The sequence below is a fragment of the Dendropsophus ebraccatus genome, chromosome 1 (genome assembly GCF_027789765.1).
Source record: "Dendropsophus ebraccatus isolate aDenEbr1 chromosome 1, aDenEbr1.pat, whole genome shotgun sequence".
Taxonomy (NCBI): domain Eukaryota; kingdom Metazoa; phylum Chordata; class Amphibia; order Anura; family Hylidae; genus Dendropsophus; species Dendropsophus ebraccatus.
Genome location: NC_091454.1, coordinates 48,482,662 through 48,504,071, shown reverse-complemented (window position 1 = coordinate 48,504,071; position 21,410 = coordinate 48,482,662). Strand labels below are relative to the sequence as shown.

Here is a 21,410-nt window from a genome sequence, read left to right as displayed (position 1 = left end):
GTGCCGACCCTCGTCCGCCATCTTGTGACAATGATGTCATCTTCGGGATGCCAGCCGAAACGCTACGACCATCCCTCGTGCCGCCCCTCCTCTGCCGCGTCATCAGCTGCTTAGCCGCGATTGGCTGAGCACAGTTATACTCAGCCAATCGCGGGTGAGCAGCTGATGACGCAGAAGTCTGCAGTTATGCTCAGCCAATCGCGGCTGAGCAGCTGATGAAGAGGCAGAGGGGGGCTGGCACGAGGGACGGTTGGAGCGGTTCGGCCGGCCTCCCGAAGATGACATCATTGTCACAAAATGGCGGACGGGGGTCGACACGAATCAGGTGAGTATAGAGCACTATACTTCCGGGTCTAGCGTGGGTGGGGGGGAACACGGGGAAAGTTGTATAACTTTGTAATGTGTGTTATTTAGTGAATAATTGTTTAGCGTCGCACTACCCCTTTAAGACTTTCATTTTCTTAATGGAGTGTTTACCAGGACATCTTATAAAATACATATATTATAGCACAGTCCTTTTCTTATATTTGGAGCTGGTTAAGCTTATTTTAAAGAGTAATGCTTTTTATCACCACAATTCAGTTTTCAAATTTCTATAATGTAATAATTGTGTGAAGCCATATGACAACACTTTATCAAATTGTCTGCAATCTATATTACCAGAAATATAAAATAATGTGCCTGCAGAAACCTGACAAAGTTAATATACATCAGCCTGCAGTCATCCCCTCTATCACAAGTGTGCCGGGAGCCAGAGGCCCTAGTAGTATGCTGCTGGAGGATTACCAGAACAATGAATGCCAAAAAACTATAGCACAATCGGATGAATACTTTTGCTGTCTTGAATAAACTTGTCTACTCAACTTACTTTATTACATTTCCAAATTAATATGTGGCATCAAGTGGTGTATAAAATTATTGAGAATCTACTGTATGATTTTCATTGACTTTCATTGTATGCTCACATTCCGATCAGCATCAGTAAGCAATAGGTGCATTGAGTATAAAAAAACTTCTATTTATAATGTCTAAAGCTCATTCTCCTCAATTCTGACCAGGGAACAGGCATAATATGTGGCCATGGTGCATTGTACTTGACTGCTGAGCTGTACAAGGAGAAGACTCTTCTTGTAGTATTGATGACTGTCATCACTGTGGAGACACAGGTCCCCAGGGCACCCTTGCAAATCTCTATAAGGGCACATCGGAATATGCCTTAAGAGCATCTATGCAGATTTCTCATCAAAAACACAATATTTTTACAGTATTTATCAGTTAAAAAAAAGTTTAAGCATTTATAAGACTAAGAAGGTAAAATATTGTCTGATTAAAAAATAAGTACACAAAATAACCAAATGGCATTACAAAAGAAGAAGGAGACATGAAATAACCCCCAGCCCCCAGCTATACAATTACCTGACCCCCCAGCCATATAAAAAACTACCCCCACAGCCCCTCAGCCATAAAAACAACTACAACCCCAACTAAGAGTACTTACCAGAGCATGGGAGACACAGGAGGAGTCACTGCGGGACAGGTGGAATAAACCACTGCCGGAAGAGGGCGGCCAGGGGCTCTCCAGCAGACAGATATAGAAATAGAAATATCTAAGTTAGATGTGCATTCCATCTATCAGAGCGCTCCAAACCAACCACTATGGGAGGAGGATGGGTGGTCAGTTAGGGCAGACAGACGGCAGACAGACGGCACATCTAACTTAGAAATTTCCCTATGTGCGAGGAGTCTTTTGGTAGACCAAGACAATAAAGGTTAAAACTTATGATAATAGCCAGTAATAAAGTGTACCTAGCATTTCAGGCTCTAGTTACTACTATTGAGCCCCTGAGAGTATCCCACATGGTTCACTGCTATTATTCACTCTAGAGCAGTGATACACACAAGGACACCCCCCCCCCCCACACACACACACACAAATTGTTTGGCCAGCCAAAGCACAGTACATTACCTACTCCCCACTGCTATATAATGACATATTGCTGGAGAAAGTGCACTAGACAGAACAAGCTGGTACTATGCTGAATGATTTACAGTAGACTGCTATAGATGACACGTGGAGAAGAAGGGGGTTACTGATATACTGGCATTGCAAGGTACTATATAAGCAAAAATGATGGAGACACTGCGGCTGATCGCAAGGAACATAATGAAAGCTACATAGTAGTGGTGCTGGTGGTGGTGTGTGTTTGTTTGTGTGTGTGTGTGGGGGGGGGGGTTGCCTTAGCTATGCAATAGCATAACATTGACCAGTATAAGCAATCTAAAGATTGCTTATAAAAGTCCCCTAAGGGGACTTAAAGAGAACTAATCTTCATAGGTGTGCTGATATGGTCCCCTGCAGCACAGTAAAGAGCTACTTTTGAGCATACCAGCCAGGGCTGCAGCAGTAGCTTTATAGCAGAAAATTTTTTTTTATTATGCCGCACAAGGCTGGGAACGGTGCAGAAACTAGTCATCTGGGCGGGGAGCCCCCCATGACTAGTCACAGCTCTCACTAGTCACAGTGCGGGGATGATTGACAGGCAGAAAGGCCACTAACTGGCCTCTCTGTCACTCATCCCCACACTACGCGCTAACAGGCACACAGCATAATAAAACTTCATTTTCACAGCTACTGCTGTCGCCGTAGATGGTATGATCTATATTGTGCTGCAGGGAATCATATCAGCAATATTGTGCTGATTTTAAAGATATAAAAAAAATGGCTGAATTGCATTTTTTGTCACATTATATTTTAGAAAAAAAAACTAATAAAAAGCAATGTAAAGTTTCTCATCTACAACTTCATGGTACCAATAAAAACTAAAGATCATGGTGCCAAAAATTGCCCCCAAATAGCCCCCTGAGTAGAAAAATAAGAGAGTTGTGGCTCTTAAAAGACAACCTTTGGTAATGAAGAGGTTAAAAATGGCTTTATAAAATGAAATTTAATTGATTGCTAAGGGCAACTGCTCCACTGTTTCCATGCACAATTTTTGCTGACACCCCCCCCCCCCAGCCCCACCCTTGTTTTGCAAAACAACATAAAAATTTCTCCTGCAAACTCTTCATTAAAATAAGTCTATAGAAATATTCATTGCCCACTCGTTTTGTAGTATAAAAAGAATGACCTATGCTGGATTCTGAAAAATTCATTGTGGAGTTTGCCATTGTCTTAGCAAATTATAATTATTAAGCTATTAACTATGCTTGGGATTTGCTACATCAGCTTTACTAATTGCACATTCAATAGTCCGATTGCTATAGAAATCTACACGACACCCACGTAATACAGTAAAAATGCTGAAAAAAAAACAATGAGTAGGGGGATAAGCCAATTTCTCATTATCTTTTTGGCAAGTGATTGTGCACAAACATGCAGATTGTGGCTGATTGCATTATTATACTACAAAAGGTCTCATTTCTAACTCTTTTTTTACATTTAGAAAGGGAAATCTGGAGTCTAGCAAAATAGATAGCAACTTGCTACATAACATACTGTGTTTTAGAGATAGCTTGTTGGGTCCCTGAGATATTGTTTACCCTTTCTGCACTGGAACAATCACATAAATATATGTTCTGAAGTTATTGCCATCCGCATAGAAGGGAATTAGTTATTGTAAGAGCATCACAAGATCATAATAGTTGATGCATACAGAGTTTTTCACTGCACACATTTTGTTACACGCTCCATTAGATGCCATTTATCAAATGTACATAAACATTTTTCTTAGAAGGGAATAACTCTGTATACATGGCACCCAACAAAGCATGGCACAAAAATACATGGGGGCTGCACATTTCTCTATTAAGGTTAAGATTGATGTTTTGATAATTGGTCTATGATTGTCATAAGAAGGATGAGATGAGAACTTTGACTTTCTAGGTCAATACTATATGATGATAGGTGGGACTAGGCGGACTTACCTTAAACCCCACTGGATCCAATAGGGGTGGTGCGCATTGCGGTCTCATGGCATGTTCATAGCCATGGAGACTTGAACTTGCGGGTTAACAGATATAATCTCTGCTGATCCGGTAGGCAGCAGCGGGCCATCATACAGGTACACTTTAAAGTGATATTGTCTTCATCTTTCTAAATAAGGAGTTCTCAGCACCATTCTTAATCTTACATTCTGGACATATTATATCTTACCGTATAAAGGTAACCCCCTCTGTGACGCCATCGGTGTCTATGCCCTGGGCCGACCTAAATGCCACCCCCTCTAGGTTTGTGCATTTCAATAATTGCGGAGGGGGTGGGGCCTAGACGCTGATGTGGGCGGAGGTATGGGGGTTCCACTGCTGTTAAGCCCCACCCCTACGGCACTGTCCACCAACAATAACATGCATTTTTGAGGGAGGAGACCACAAAGAAATCCGTTATACGGTAAGACATGAAATGTCCACAATATAAGCTTAAAGTGACTCTGTACCCACAATCTGACCCCCCCCCCCCAACCCACTTGTACCTTGGAATAGCTGCTTTTAATCCAAGTTCTGTCCTGGGGTCCTTTCAGCAGGGGATGCAGTTATTGTCATAAAAACAACTTTTAATCCGGCAGCGATGTGTCTAATGGCCGGGGCTTACATTTGTATATGCATTAGGCTGGCACACCCTCTCTGTCCTTCCTCCCCACCCTCCTCATCATTAGGAACGATCCAGGCAGATTGCCTCCTGTGTGCATAATGAACATGGGCTGGATCATTAATACACCTGTGCAAAGCTCAAACAGCAGTAAATGTTCCTGGATCATTCCTAATTATGAGGAGGGTGGGGAGAAAGGACAGAGAGGTGGTGCCAGCCTAATGCATATACAAATGTAAGCCCCGGCCGTAGACAAAGCGCTGCCGGATTAAAAGTTGTTTTTATGACAATAACTGCATCCCCTGCCGAACGGACCCCAGGACAGATCTTGGATTAAAAGCAGCTATCCCAAGGTACAAGTTGTTTGGGGGGGTCAGATTGTGGGTACAGTGTCGCTTTAAGAAGGGTGCTGAGAACTCCTTATATGGAAAGGAGGTGACAATATCGCTTTAAGAGTCCATTCACACATACCGTATCTGTAGCAGATTTGATTTCACAGATTTAAAGGCAATGTATCACCTAAATTTTCTTTAACTTATTACATTTGGATTTAAAAAAAAAATCATTTATTCTAACCTTTTTCTATTTTCTGACTGTAATTTTTTTATTTTATTTTTTTGTGCATTGTTGTAAGGGCTGCAATCTTGCCTGTTTTTAACAGCATAGATGACAATAGGCAGACTCTGTAACCTATGAAGAGGTTGTTCCACCGGGAGCTGCTATTCTCTCTTCTATGTAATGGGGTCACATGTTGCTGCAATGCTGTGCAGATCACTTTACAGAAGCCTCCTATAATCACTGCAGACAGAACAGGACTAGAGAAGATCAAACATCGGAAAATCTTAGGCAGTACCCGGGCTGTCTCCTCCTTCCCCACGGATCGGGAAGGCATCGGGAATCAAATGCGGAAGGTTCGGCAAGGTTCGAGTTCGATAGAACCTAAGATTTTCCAATGCTTGATCATCTCTAAACAGGACATCTCAGCTTAGCTTTAGCCCCAGTGGTGAGAGTAGAAACTGCAAGATTTCATTATTATTTTATATTATTGATCAAAAAGTGAAAAATTTGATGCTGCTGAGTTTATGCTGTACATATTAGTGTAACTAATTGATGGAACGCAGCATCATATCTGCAGCTTCAAATCTGCGCCATCAAATCAGCTGCAGAACCTGTATGTATCAATTGATCCTTAGGGTGCCTTCACACCTACCGACTCGCAGTGTTAATAACGCTGCAAGTCGGCTAGGTCCTGGCAGATCACTGTCAGTACATACACACAGCGGTCTGAACGACCGCTGCGTGTATGTAAATCTGCTGGCTGCTTAACCCCTTCTGATGCCGGCCGCCTCCCACTCCACTCTGTATACATACCTCCTCGCTCCACGAGGTCCCGGCGTCCTGCTCTCGCGCCCGGCCAATCAGTGTTTTGCCCTGCCGCAGCCACTGATTGGCCGGGCGGGAGAGCAGGACGCCGGGACCCCGTGGAGCGAGGAGGTAATGTATACAGAGCTGAGCGGCAGGCGGCTGGCCGGCATCAGAAGGGGTTAAGCAGCCGGCAGATTTACATACACGCAGAGGTCGTTCAGACCGCTGCGTGTATGTACTGACAGTGATCTGCCAGAACCTAGCCGACTTGCAGCGTTATTAACGCTGCGAGTCGGTAGGTGGGAAGGCACCCTTAAGGGGATTTTCCATGCAAAATTGATGACTATTGATGACCAAAGGCCAAAATTGGCTATGTCCTTAGGAGGTTAAATGGACACTGTTATGAAAAAAAATGTCAGAGAGACTAGTGATGAGCGAACATGTTTGTAAATGTTGGTATGTTCGTATGAACATGATGTTAATTGTTCTCGTTCGTGGTTCACAAACAATTTGTTTGATGATCGGAATGGTTATAACAATCATTTTCAAAATTTTCGAACATGGGAATGTTTATATTGCGATGTACGCGACTACGTAAGTTTCCTCCCACCAATTTGAAAGAGCCAATGAACGTGTGAGGAAGGAAGGGCACATCAGGCAATGTAGTACCCATGCTGAGGCAAATTTGTTTAGTCTTTCCTGATACTTGTGCCATTCAGTAGGGAGAGTTAAATGAGCAGGGACAGGATCTGAATTTAGTTAAGCAGCAATATTACCAATGGTAGTTAGTCAGTGTAGAGAGGGAGAGCTGACCGAGTAGGGCTTAGAACGTTCTGAAACTGTCAGTGTAGGGAGGGTGACAGACTCCAGCATTTTAGCTCTATAAGGATTAATTTCTTAATTCTGTAGTTACCAGACGTCCATCATAGTCCATTATCCACTGTTTATTATCTTCACAATGTATTTGAATTCCCTTCGGCCAAAAGGGGAGGCTCGCTGGGACATATTGACTTGCTGAGCTTACTGTGCTCTTCGGCCTAGCATTCCTCAAGCGTATTGTGTGATACATGTATGCACGTCATAGCGTATATACGCACGGGCGAATAAAAGATACGCTAATGCTATACACCTCATAATTGCACCGCTATTATGTATTTTACGCTTTGCACCTGATAATCTGTACGCATGGAAACGTACGCTTCTACTGTATGTTTGTTATTTGTTTGGCGAACCGAAACGATCATACTAATTTTTTTTTTTTTATGTTCGTGTTTGAGATCCAACATGTCAAAAGTTCTCATCAGTAAGGGTCTGAGTGTTCAGACTGCAACTAATCAGGAAAACAAACCAGAAAAGTCTGCACTTCCGACCTGGGCGATCCTGTAGGTGTATGGCCGGCCAGGTTGCATGACACAGAGCTGACATCCCCCTGCTCATTCTCTTGATCTCCTGAACACTCAGACCCCAACCGATCAAAACATTTGATATATTTCTCTTCATAAAAGACACTCTTTTAATAATTCATAGACCATCATAGTGCAATGACCATAACAATCACAGTTTCACTAGTAATATGCTGCCATTAATTTAGTTAAATTCTGCTTATTTTTGTTTATTTATTTTGTACCTTGTACAACAAACCTTTTTTGCTTCATAAAAAGAAATTTTCCACATCAGATTTAATCATGGAGAAAATAATGTATCATTCATCCATTATAATTCCATGCAATCTGGTTTAATTGCTCGTCATTGATTTTTACACATTTTCAGCTCTGTACAATTGCTTATGACTAGAAGTAATTAGTTGCATTAAATACAGTGAAGACATGTTTCTTTCTGTATTGTTGCATTGGACAGGCCATTTGTAGAGCTACTGCACTTTTTTATAGTCTAATTTCATAGCAGTCTGATATACTGAACAACCTAATTGGTTGATAACCATAATTATTAACACTAATAGTTTTTAATATGAACATTACATTAACACTACATTAAGTAATGTAAGTCATAGAAGCGTATTCCAGGTACTCTGATGAAGAGACCAGTCCGGTCTAGAAATGCGTAATGCTGAACCTTTTATAAATGTTTTTTATTATTTTAATTAAGTAGGTTTTTTTGGACGTCATCTGTTGGGAGTAGTTGTGAATGTTAATCCTGCTGAATTTGGGAGAGGAGGACTGCATCTCCGCTAAAATAAGACATCCTCTGAAAATAAGACCTAGTTACATAGTTACATAGTTAATACGGTTAAAAAAAGACACATGTCCATCAAGTTCAACCAAGGAGGGGATGGATACAGGGAAGGGGGAGGGATGATAGGTTCTATACATATGCATTTATATTATTTTGGTCTAAGAACTTGTCTAGCCCTGTTTTGAAGCCCTCTACTGTTGTTGCTGTGACCAGATCCTGGGGTAGACTGTTCCACAGATTCACAGTTCTCATGGTAAAGAAGGCTTGTCGCCTCCGGAGATTGAACCTTTTTTTCTCCAGTCGGAGGCAGTGCCCCCTTGTCCTTTGAGGGGGTTTTACCTGGAACATCTTTTCCCCATATTTCTTGTAGGGGCCATTTATATATTTAAATAAGTTAATCATATCTCCCCTTAAACGTCTCTTCTGTAGACTAAACAAATTAAATTCTTTTAATCTCTCCTCATAACCAAGATGCTCCATTCCCCTTATTAGTTTAGTTGCCCGTCTTTGTACCCTCCCCAGCTCTAGAACGTCCTTTTTATGAATCGGGTTCCAAAACTGGACGGCATACTCCAGATGAGGCCGCACCAAAGCTTTATAAAGCGGTAATATTATGTCCCTGTCCCGTGAGTCCATGCCTGTTTTAATGCATGACAATATCCTGCTGGCCTTAGAAGCAGCTGACTGACATTGTGTGCTGTTCTGTAGTCTATTATCTACAAGTACACCCAGATCCTTCTCCATCAGCGACTCTCCCAGAGTAACTCCCCCCAGGACATGTGATGCATGTGGGTTATTAGTACCCAGGTGCATAACTTTACATTTATCCACATTGAACCTCATTTGCCAAGTGGACGCCCAAACACTCAGTGTGTCTAAGTCATCCTGTAACATCTGCACATTCTCCATAGACTGTACTGTACTACAAAGCTTGGTGTCATCTGCAAAGATAGAAACATTGCTGTTAATTTCATTCTCAATATCATTAATAAACAAGTTAAACAGAAGAGGGCCCAGTACTGACCCTTGGGGTACACCACTTATTACCGGGGACCATTCGGAGTAGGAATCATTGACCACCACTCTCTGGGTACGATTATTAAGCCAGTTTTCAATCCAGTTACACATTAAACTTTCCAAACCGATAGCCTTTAACTTACCCATCAGACGTCCATGAGAAACTGTGTCAAACGCTTTAGCAAAATCCAGGTACACGATATCCACAGCTGCGCCCCCATCCAGGCTTCTACTCAACCTCTTCGTAAAAATATATCTAGTTTAGATTTTGCTGAATTGCTAAATATAAGACCTACCGAGAAAGTAAGACCTAGCAAAGTTTTTGTTTGGAAACATGCCTGCCAAACAGAACACCAGGGCATGAAGCTGTGATTATTTTTAGCCTGCCACCAGTTTCCCCTACCTTCACCGTCCGTTGCAGAGCAGCTGTATGCAGGACATGAACCGCAGTCTTCACTTGTAAATGTGCAGGCAAGGCATCAAGAGGTCCCTTCCACCATCCATGTTGTCCCCCACCGCCAGAAATAGAGCCGCACACAGTCTGCTGGTATCCTGTTTATCCCGTCATCTGCTGCCATACTGTACAATGTCCCTGCTGTGCTGTACAAATGTGCTGTGGTGAACTCCCCCTGGTGACCAGAAGCCACAATACTATTCACTCTGTCCCTGCTGTGCTAGTGACATGTGAATTCTTCTTCATGGAAGAATAAGATATCCCCTAAAAATAAGACCTAGTGCATCTTTGGGAGCAAAAATTAATAAAAGACGCTGTCTTATTTTCAGGGAAACACGGTATTAGTGTAATCTAACTTATATCATGTATTGTAGCCACATTATAGTACCACAATTAATCAGTGTTACTACATACTACACTAAAGCTGTATAATTTTTCTCTTAACTTTGTGGTAGATCAGAACAAAATCTGCTTCATTCCTGGAATGGTTGGGCCAATTCTCGAAATGACTCTCATACCTGAAGATGAATTACGCAAAGCCACAATCCCAATCTTCTTTGATATGATGCTATGTGAATACAAATATCATGGAGATTTCAGAAAGGTAAGACGAGACTAAGGGCATATTATAGGATATGATCAAGATATAATGAAATACAATGGTTTAACAAGATTTTCCTTAACTTTATCTTGTAATGGCCACCCGGTCAGTAATGTAATAGTGTGCACTTGGTTAAAACTCATTAGATGTTCCTGTACATCTGTTACCTTCCCATCTTGTAAAGCTATTACTCTGTGTTAGAAAATGTGTTTTGTTTTCTTGGCTTTCACTTTATCTCATGGGGAAACCATAGATTCTCATAAGACAAGAGAAAGCATTCCAAAAGCAATCATTTACTATCGGTGGCATGGTCAACACTGTCTGAATATACAGTAATAAATGTATCCGGTGGCTGGAAGCATGCCTTAAACATCTATAACCTTTGCTATAATGACAAACAATAGATGTGGCTGATAATTTCCAATTCCAATTCCAACTAGAGAAGAATGTGTGTGCAAAGATAGGAGTGGAGAAGCATAACATTATACAGCGGCTCCAGATAATTCAATTCCATTAATAAGTTGTCTGCTTTCAACAATCAATTTTTGTTAGAAGGCACCAATGGAAATAGAAGGTGTCCTGCTGCTGGGATCCTTTGGTGTAATCCTTGGGTTCACTTGCATATGTAATAAATTCCCCTGTATAGAAGAATAACAAATAAATTTACCTGTGAAATAGATTGGGGTGCTAGGTTCTCCAGAGATTTATCCACTTTGGATAATAAATGTGGGTTCTGAACAAAAAAAACTAAGAGTATTTTACCTTTACTACTTTTTAGGACAGACAAGGCACTACCCAAAAAATAATAGTAATAATTAGATATATCCAATAGGAAAAACACTAATAATGAATAGTAGAGTGCTCAACCCAGGTTGACATGAAAAAATCGAATGAAAAACACTAAAGAAGGCATGTCATAAACATAGATGGTAGAAGTGCCACCTATGTTTATGACATGCCTTCTTTAGTGTTTTTCATATTTTACCTTTACTCTTTTTATGGAATTAGAAAATGTTGTTTCATTAATTTTTTTGCTCCGTAGTTTATTTTTTATCTTTTGTGATCTACAAAATAAAAGATTAGTCTTTAGCTTCATATTGTAGAAAGATGAGGAATATAGAGGGGCATTTACCATAAAAATTGTAGATTTATTGAAGAAAAAACTTTATAACGCCATGCAGGGCAAAGGCAGACAGTGAGGACTCCAGTATGATGAGAGAATTCTGCCTTCCATTGTAAATTAAGTCCTGAAGTGTCCAGGTCTCGCAGTGGAGCCGGACATATGATGCATTGACATTGACTTCATCTAAATAACACTTTGGGGGAGATTTATTAAACTGGTGTAAAGTAGAATTGTCTTAGTTGCCCCAAGCAACCAATCAGATTCCAACTTTCATTTCTCAAAGAGTCTGTGAGGAATGAAAGGTGGAATCTTATTGGTTGCTAGGGGCAACTAGGACAATTCTAATTTACACCAGTTTGATGAATCTCCCCCTTAGTGTGTGAACTTTATGAAAAAAAATTCAGATACTTAAAAAAAAAAGTACAGTGTGCTTGAGATGAATGACTCACTGACCTTTATGGGAAAAAGTTCTGGGCATGTTCCATGACTTGTGCAGAGGTCAGTGTGAAGGGAGGGGAAGGAGATGAACTGTGTGCTTCACCTTGTGTCAAGGGTGGCTCCTATAGTATATGATCTATATATAACTGTTACCTCTCATTGTAATCCTATCTGTGATGACCTTGACATGACTGCTGGGATGTTTTCTTTACAAAATCTAAAACTTGGACAGAGGAAAAAAACTGCAAGAGCTTGTATTTTATTTTTACTATAATATCACCAAAATTCTTAAAAATGTTAAATATTAAAAATTTCATTTAAATAATGGGTCATTTTCTCACGACACATTCCCTTTAACTGATAACCCACACTAAATATGTATAGAGCTCTGGCCTCTAGATGCCTTTACATCATAGTATTGAACACAGTTGTCATCAATCATACAGAGGTTAGCCATGACAGGTCTGAACTGTGAAATGCACTGCTGCAATCCCAAGGAGAAATCTAAAGATATTTAATACTAGAGCTGCACCTTCTGCCTGCCAGAGGTGATATACGCTGCTTTCAGTAATTTATTTGTTTGGCAATAGATGTACAAGGCAGCGTATCAAAAGATGGTTACTTGAAATAAAATTATGAGCTTGTAAATGGAGAACACATGAGATGTTATTATGTAGTCAAAAAGACTATAGATTACAGCAGGGAAATATTATTGTGGTATTCCTGGTTTTTAGGTAGACATTCACTGGAAAACAGAATAAATAATTGAAAATGTCTACCCAAATTGTGAAAAGGATAGATTAGTAAGTCAGAGGTTAGAGGAGTTTTAAATATTTGTTGAGTTGTGACGGCCATTTTTTTCACACCATGGTAAAACAAAGTTATTTGTGCTGATTGTTAGCTATGTATTTGTATTACTACAATGTCTGCCTACAAAGAACAATCCGCTCAGAAATGTTTCATCCAACTGCAAAAAAACCACAGCAATTTATAAATGAATTTTTGAGATGTCGCCTAGACGTGTCAAAAGTGATGATCAGTGCTGGTCTTAGTGCTGGGATCCCCTCCAACATGTCATGTCAAGTTCATTTAGATGGCAGTAAGGCTTTATTAAGCCAAAACATCTCCTATGGAATCACTCCTGTGTTAAGCTAAGAGAACCGAATTAAATCTAAAAGTGTAAATCTGGCCTAGAGGAAAACATCATTATTTTCTTTTTTGGTATCAATTCCATTTCTGCTTAGGTTGTAATGTATCTAGGAGGTATGGATAATTCTTAATGGCTTAGTCCCTAAAAAAATTTAACAAATAATGTAACTTGCTACCTTTTTGTACAGTTTGAGAATGAGATAATACTGAAACTGGACCATGAAGTCGAAGGAGGACGAGGTGACTGGCAGTACATGCAACTTTTTGAGTCAATGTAAGTAACATTCTATGTGTCTCTTCTGAATGCTTATATCCAATGTTACACTTCTATAGCGGTAAGAAGTGGTATTCCGTGCCATAGAGAAGGGCACAGCACAACTATGGTACACCATCTATCTATATGCAATAATTTCAACAACTTCAGGCCCTGCTGCACAGAGCCATTATCGTTTAAAAAAGCGCTATAATGACCGAAAATGAATGATTATCTGCCTGTGTAATTACACCCAACAATCAAACAATGAATAAAAAAAATTGTTTATTGTTATCTTTCAACACGTCAAAAACCTATCGTTGGTAGTTAGTCGATCGTCAACGATCATTCGCAAATCTGTTTGGGTAATAAGTTGTTCGTAGGTAAAACGTAATGCCTAGAGCGTTCTGAGGAATGATTAATGACCGCAAAAATGATTGTTTGTAACAGCAACAGGTGAATGTTCTATAATCAGATTTGTTAGCTATAAAATGGCTAGTTATCGCTAGTGATCAATCATTATTGTGAATCTTTAAGCCATCGATCTCTGTAATAGGCTCCCCCAGGAACCCCTTTACGTAGTTAAGGGTTAATACATGGCAAAATAATCTAAAATTACTTTTGTCATGGACTTTGCTTGGCCCGCTATTGAAGAAGAAGACCCCATCAATAAAATGAAGAGCTGTGAAGTGTACTGAAACCTGTTTAACCTCTGCTTGTGAACCCTATAGTTTGACAAGCAGATCCATATATTCTATGTGCTAGTCGCAGTTCTATAGCTTAAATGAAGCCGCTTATTGGCTCGAGCTATTTGTTGTTACAGTAGAAAGAACGCCTCTTCTATTCAGGCTGCTTTGATATGAGGTGAATTGGCTGTTATGGTTTCCTACAACTGTCTGTTAATAACATTATTTTGATGTAGAGGGAACAGAATTGCAGATCTTGGGAGAAGTAAGAAGAATAATTGCTATAATAGTGTTGAACAGTGTCTTAACATCTGCTGTACATTACTTTCCCTTTTCTGTTACCCTTTAAAATGATGGCTTAGCACATTTTAATATTTGTGTTTCCCTCTTATTACAGAAGAAGTCTTATGTTCCGCTTCAGGAATTGTCAGCAATTTGAAACCAGGCCATAATTATACAATTCCTAAAAGTTTGCCTGTCATCACGGCTGCTGCCGGATCAGCAGTAAATTCCTTTATGTGCCAAGAAGTTCGGGTCTCCATGGCTACGAACATGGCCGGACCAGTGTGCACACAACTCTCTTTTTGGTACAATGGGGGGTTCTTGTGCATTGCGGTCTTCTCATGTTTGTAATCACAGAGTCTCAATCTTGCGGGCACAGAGTAGAATTCTCCACTGATCTAGAAGGGGCCATGATAGCAGGTACATTTTTTAAAGGGGAAAACCTAACTTTCTACTGTTGGAAACATGGTCCAGAAGGGAAAACAAAGACGTTTGATTTTTATCCCTTGCTGGCATTATGCACTTTATTATGCACTGTACATACTGAGGCCATGTTGACACATGGCGGGAACATCAGCCATTGTTTGACACGGACGGTGTTTGATGTGTCAAATAACGGCTGATGTCTCAGATGTTCACCCGGCTGATACTGCAGAATACTGCTGTACTTTATTTGAATTGGAATGTGGTGTGCCCGCACTCCAATTAGCCATAGAGCACAATGTAAAGTACGTCCGGGAGCCGTACATTACATTGTGAGAACAGTGGCTCACACTGTCTGTGTCCTGTATTATGAGGGAGATCTATCCTCAATGCGCCCCTTTGTTGCTTTATTAAAGACTGGCGTATGAGTATGCCAGTCTTGCTGAATGCCCCCCTATGTGTTGTGGCTTGAGATGTGTTATCATGTGACATCAAATGCTGGTGCAATAAATTGATGTGAAGTAACCAATATGGGGTATACAGCTTGAAAGATACACCAAACAGCATGAGACACTGTGAATTGAGATATTCAGACACTTTTAGTAAGACGAGTGTATTTCTCTGTTCCTTTCAATGAGACTAAGCACAAAGCCACTAAATACTGTATATAGTAATGCAGACATGAGCACTGGTAGACACTGAAGAGGCTACGGTGCCTGCAGGGGCGTAGCTAAAGGCTGATGGGCCCTGGTGCAAAATTTTAGCTTGGGCCCCCCCCATCTCCCCCCGATCAGGCAAAGTCCTATCTAACGTTATATCCAATTACTCTAATGTGCCACCATGTTCTAATGCCCTGTCACTGCCTCCACCTCATGTACTGCACTACTGCCCCCTATAATTAATGGACTGTACTGTGTCATTGTCTAATCATTGTATTCCAATCTTTGACTCTACAGCTGAAAAACTACAACTCTCATCATGAACTGCCAGTTGGAAACGATGGGGGTTGTAGTGCTGCAACCTGAAGAGCCACATGCTGCAAAACTACAACTCCCATTATAAACTGTCAGCAGGGCATGATGAAGTTTGAACTTCTGCAACCTGGAGAAGTCACCTGATATCGCCTGCAGTCCTATGTAACACCACAGATAACAGTGATATCCCTCTGAGTACAGATAATGTAGTAGTCATCTGCAGTCCTATGTAACACCACAGATAACGCAGTGATATCTCTGAGTACAGATCATGTAGTAGATGTCCCCTGCAGTCCTATGTAACACCACAGATAACACAGTGATATCTCTGAGTACAGATAATGTAGATGCAGCACAAGCTGGAGCTCAACGCGGTAAAGATACGGCCATAGGACATAGCTTGGGCCGCCAAGGCAGATGTCTGGAGGAGGGGGCGCTGGTACTTGCTGTCATCTGATTAGGTAAGAGGCCCAATCAGATGACAGCATGTGCCAGCGGGCGCAGCGGGACAGATTAGCGCAGTGCTTCCCAACCTTTTCCACCTCGGGGCACCCCTACTAAATGATGTTCTACAAAATAAGAAAACCGTCATACAGTGACTCACCGGTGACGTCTTCTTTGATCTGAGGCGTCACTTTCCCTTTTCCTCTTCATCCGGCCCAGTCCTCCAAGATGATTCCTTCCAGATACGTTTCATCCCCTTAGAACCTGCGAGACAAACAATTTAGGCTCCGCACATTTCTAGCAACTTCCTTCCCTTCCTCCCTCCTGTAGGCTCCCATAGTAACTGCACTGTTTGGTGTAATGTGCAGTAAAGTGAGTAGGAATGTGGGATGCCCCCTGTATGTAGGATTCCCTGCTGTGCCCCCATGAGCTAATAATGCCCCCAGAGGTGCCCCCATACAATAATAATGCCCCCAGAGGTGCCCCCATGAGCTAATTATGCCCCCAGAGGTGCCCCCATGAACAAATAATGGCCCCAGAGGTGCCCTCATGAGCTAATAATGCCCCCAGAGGTGCCCTCATGAGCTAGTAATGCCCCCAGAGGTGCCCTCATGGACTAATAATGCCCCCAGAGGTGCCCCCATGAACTAATAATGCCCCCAGAGGTGCCCCCATCAACTAATAATGCCCCCATGAGCTAATAATGCCCCCAGAGGTGCTCCCATGAGCTAATAATGCCCCCAGAGGTGGCCCCCATGAGCTAAAAATGCCCCCAGAGGTGCCCCCATGAACTAATAATGCCCCCAGAGGTGCCCCCATGAACTAATAACGCCCCCAGAGGTGCCCCCATGAGCTAATAGTGCTCCCAGAGGTGCCCCCATGAACTAATAATGCCCCCAGAGGTGCCCCCATGAGCTAATAGTGCCCCCAGAGGTGCCCCCATGAACTAATAATGCCCCCAGAGGTGCCCCCATATACTAATAATGCCCCCAGAGGTGCCCCCATGAGCTAATAATGCCCCCAGAGTTGCCCCCATCAACTAATAATGCCCCTAGAGGTGCCCCCATACAATAATGATGCCCCCAGAGGTGCCCACATGAGCTAATAGTGCCCCCAGAGGTGCCCCCAAGAACTAATAATGCCCCCAGAGGTGCCCCCATACAATAATAATGCTCCCAGAGGTGCCCCCAAGAACTAATAATGCCCTCAGAGGTGCCCCCATATACTAATAATGCCCCCAGAGGTGCCCCTAAAAAAACAAACATCCTACTCACCTAATCGGCGCTGTGTAGCTGCAGGCAGCAGCTCTCCTCCTCCTCTTCGGGCTCCATCTTGCGAGCCGCAGGGATGGGACTTCCGGCAGACGTGACGACGTCACATCCTCACGCCTGCCGGAGAGGTCACGGCCCGGCCTCCCATAGGCTGCTGGTATGAAGTGCCGGCAGCCTATGGGAGAGAATACAGGAGGAGGACGCTGACAGGTCCTTCTCCTGTATTCTGATCGCTTTAATGTTCCGCCCGCTCACTGTGCCGGGGGAACATCGAAGCGATCAGTGCATCCCGAGAAGCTGCGCGGCCGCAGCTTCTCGGGATGCTTAAAGTGACACTGTCACAAGTGGCAAGGGGGGGCCATGGCGACCCCGGCGACCCCTATAGCTACGCCACTGGGTGCCTGCATGAGTGCCATGGCCCCTTTAAACAATTTCAAAAGATACAGAGTATCAGCCATCAATTTTACAAGGCTGGGTAAGCCCTTTATTGAACTGCATTGGAAACACAGACTAAATTTGCTTACACTTACTTGTACAGCTGTTTAAACATTTTAATATTCTGCATTATTAACATTAAATAATTTCCTTCTGCTGCCAAAATAATATATAGAATCGGATTTATTGAGCTCTGCTGGATTGGATTTTGACTGAGCCTTTTCTTATAATCGACGGTTTTATGTTATCGTCTATTGGGCAGAAGTAAATGATTAGTTTTGGATGATTTTGGAGTAATAGAGTTGTTATGACATTCAGGGGAAATACGGAAAAGTTGAATTGTTTACCTCCATTATTGGCTTTCATGTGGCACCTGTATCACTTTTAGTGTCTTTCTTGGATTTTCATTACGCATCTCTCTATGATGCATGGAGTATTGTGACATCCATTTACCAACTGCAAGGAACGCAGGGAACGCTAAATCAGTCAGCCAGATGATAGAAACCAATGGCTAAAAGCCAGAAAGAAAATGATATGTATTTTGTACAAATTGAAGGACAACATTGAAAATCCAAAAGGTTAAAGCCATTTCAGTCCCTTCAATCAAATCCTGGGTATTTGTGTGTTTGGGAATAAACTGATAATAGTAGGTATGTTACTGACATCTGGGCACTGTGTTGTCTGCAATAAAACCGAAGCAGGGTGAGGTTTTATAAGCAAAGGATATTTAAATGCATGGCACAATAAAAGTTGTCTTTGATACATGAGCCCCGTATAGCCTTAGCTAACAAAATCTGTTCATTTTCTTTTTTGTCATGTTCCTTCAGATTGCTGGATTATGCTGCAAACCATTCTTACATCTTTAAGGCAGTGGAAAGCTTTGTGACTCTGATAAAAGGCCTGTTGGAGAGGTTATTGGATTACAGAGCAGTGGTGACTGATGAGAGCAAAGACAACCGCATGAGCTGCACAGTCAACTTATTGGTGAGTTACCTTATTTTTCATGCAAGCCTGGGAGATTAACAAGCTCTCATGAATAAACATATAGCATTCAAAGTGTACAGTAAGTGAAGGAGCGACTGTGAAATGTGTTCTTAAGGCCGAAAGAGACAGCAGAATTCAGTGCCGAACATATAATTAAGGATTACCGCTGTGCTCAAAGAGGTTCCTCCCTCATAAATACGCATGTTGCCTCTTGGTACTCCGTGCCACTGCAGTAGCTGTACTTAATAGGGAGCGTATAAAGAGACTTTAAAAACAAAATATCATTTCCAATTCTTTTTATCTCCTACCTTAATCGTAGGGACTCTGTGCTAGTCTCAGAAGTGTGCATCATGTTGTGCACATAGTAGCTATGAATCAGCCATATTTTGCTGCATATCACCTGTGATATAGCCACATGCCCAGCATACAAAGTACTTTTGCATTAGCAAAGTAATACACACTGTTAGGTTTAATGTTGTTGTTTTTTTAAAATTTATTTAAGGAGAATGGAAAAGCAATATGCATACACCTAAATTCTTTACTATACCTGTTATAAGTTTTTATTGTATATGATGCACTGCAAAGTATACTAATAAATTACCTCCCGGTCACCCAGATCCTCAGATCTACTGATATTACTACTTGATACTGTTGCCAAAATGATTTAACATCCTTAAAGGGAATGTGTCCCCTACATTTTCTTTACTGCTTAGAGTAAAATACTAAAACTTGTTCTTTTATTCTAATCTGTTTTTATTTTCTGACTTAATTTTTTTTTATTTTACTTTTTGTACATTGTTATGGAGGCTACCATGTTACTTTATTATTAATTATTTATTAATTATTATTTTTTTTTTACATAAAAACTTTATTTAAACAATAAGTCATTTACTGATGACACATTTAAGGTTTTTAGAGCACCTTATGGTCCATTGGGTTGAGCTACACAGCTAAGGGTCACTTTTGCTTGGCAATGGCTCATGTAAGAGGGCGTCAAGTTATCAATTACAATGATCCCCTATTTATCACAAAGGTTGTGAACTGGTGATGTAACAATGGCATCCAGTGTAAACTTTACTAAGCCAATCTTATGTACTGTGTTATTTAGTATTTGATGCTAACAAAAAAGTCTAACATATTTATATACAATTTTTTTAAATAGAACTTTTACAAAGATATTAATCGAGAAGCAATGTACATCAGGTAAGAGAAAATTATTTTATGATCAAAGACTTTTGCTTATTTTTAGGGTTTTAAATATAAAAATCAAAATTACTTATATAAAACATAATATAATCAACGCAATTACTGAGCTAGGAAGCAGCAACAAAAAACAATGATCCTCGGTGAGATAGGAAGCCAGGAAGCATTGCGGGTGTGGCACCTTAGGCCATGTTCACACAACTTATGTTTTTGTAAACGTACGGCCATGAGTAATGCGAAAATATACATTACGTTGCCGTCTATGGAATCCCGGCCAGAGTGTATACACATAGTATGTACTCCGGCCGGGATCCCTAGTGGCACCGTGAGAAACTGACATGTCAGTTTTCTGTACTGTAGTACCGGCCAGTATGATCTTTTCTGAGACCAGCCATTCCGTGAATGGCCGGTCTCATACTACGTGTGACCATAGCCTTTTTGTGTGGATATATACTGACCCTTACACATTATTGGCATATATAGGGATGATGGAGGAGATTTATCAAGCAGTCTAAAAAAAAACCCAAAAACTGATGAGCTGTCCACAGGATAGATTCATCAGTCTCAAATCAGTAGGGTGCTCCCACATCAGCTGTTCAGCCCCATCCACACTACACAGTGAATGGGGCTGGAAGAAGATAGTCCCTGTTCCCTGTGTAGAGATAGCGACCAGAGACGAGCGCAACTTCGAGCATGCTTGAGTTTGATTGCTTGGCATTTGTATACCTTATTCAAGTACTTTAATCAAATGTACCATCAGGTACATTGCTTTAAGATTTTTACATCAATAGACTGGCTTTTTTTGAACTGCAACACGGTTTCTGCACACAGCGCCGATCTATTCCCGGACACAAGCTCGGCCTGAAGCACTGAAGCACTGAAGCACTCACCCCCAGGGTGACAAAACCCCCTCCTCTCTGTGACATAGCTCCATTAGAATAAATGGAGCTGCATCACAGAGGGGCGGGATTTGTCACACAAAAAAGGACCCCCCGTGCCGTCGCAGATATTGTTTGACATTCCATAATTTTATTTTTGGGAGTTGCAGTTTTGGAAAACATGTAAAAGATTTTTATATAACAAGCTGCGTGAAGACTACAAGGAGGAAACAGTGAAGGTTTTCATCAATGTATTGCATGTATTGCAAAATGCAATGTCAGTAATTTATGCGACAGGGAAAATACATTAAATTGTAGCTTTGAGAAGTGTGAAGTGTGAGATTGTATGGATTAAGTAAATGAGACATCTGAGGAGCAGATGTATGGATATTATACATGCTTATGATCACGTTAAATATTTCATATTTATTTTTCAAGATACCTCTACAAGCTGAGAGACCTCCACTTGGACTGTGAAAACTACACTGAGGCTGCATATACTCTGTTGCTCCATACAAGGCTCCTAAAGGTTAAAAAAAATAATAATAATAATAATATTAACATTTTATTAAAGAACTGTAGAAATATATATAATATTTTTTTTGTAATTGCCTGAATACCCCCTTAGGGTGATCCACAGCAGATTTAAAGC

General features: G+C 41.2%; 1 protein-coding gene across 1 annotated transcript in view; it reads left to right on the top strand.

The window, feature by feature from the left end:
- Window positions 1-21,410, top strand: part of DOCK2 (dedicator of cytokinesis 2) — a 478,101-nt gene that overhangs the window by 381,381 nt on the left and 75,310 nt on the right. Inside the window, exons 33-37 of the mRNA XM_069970478.1 lie at window positions 10,070-10,218; window positions 13,114-13,199; window positions 18,521-18,677; window positions 19,840-19,880; window positions 21,197-21,287. Of these exons, the coding sequence (XP_069826579.1) occupies window positions 10,070-10,218; window positions 13,114-13,199; window positions 18,521-18,677; window positions 19,840-19,880; window positions 21,197-21,287 (524 nt within the window). The remainder of the gene's footprint in view (window positions 1-10,069; window positions 10,219-13,113; window positions 13,200-18,520; window positions 18,678-19,839; window positions 19,881-21,196; window positions 21,288-21,410) is intronic.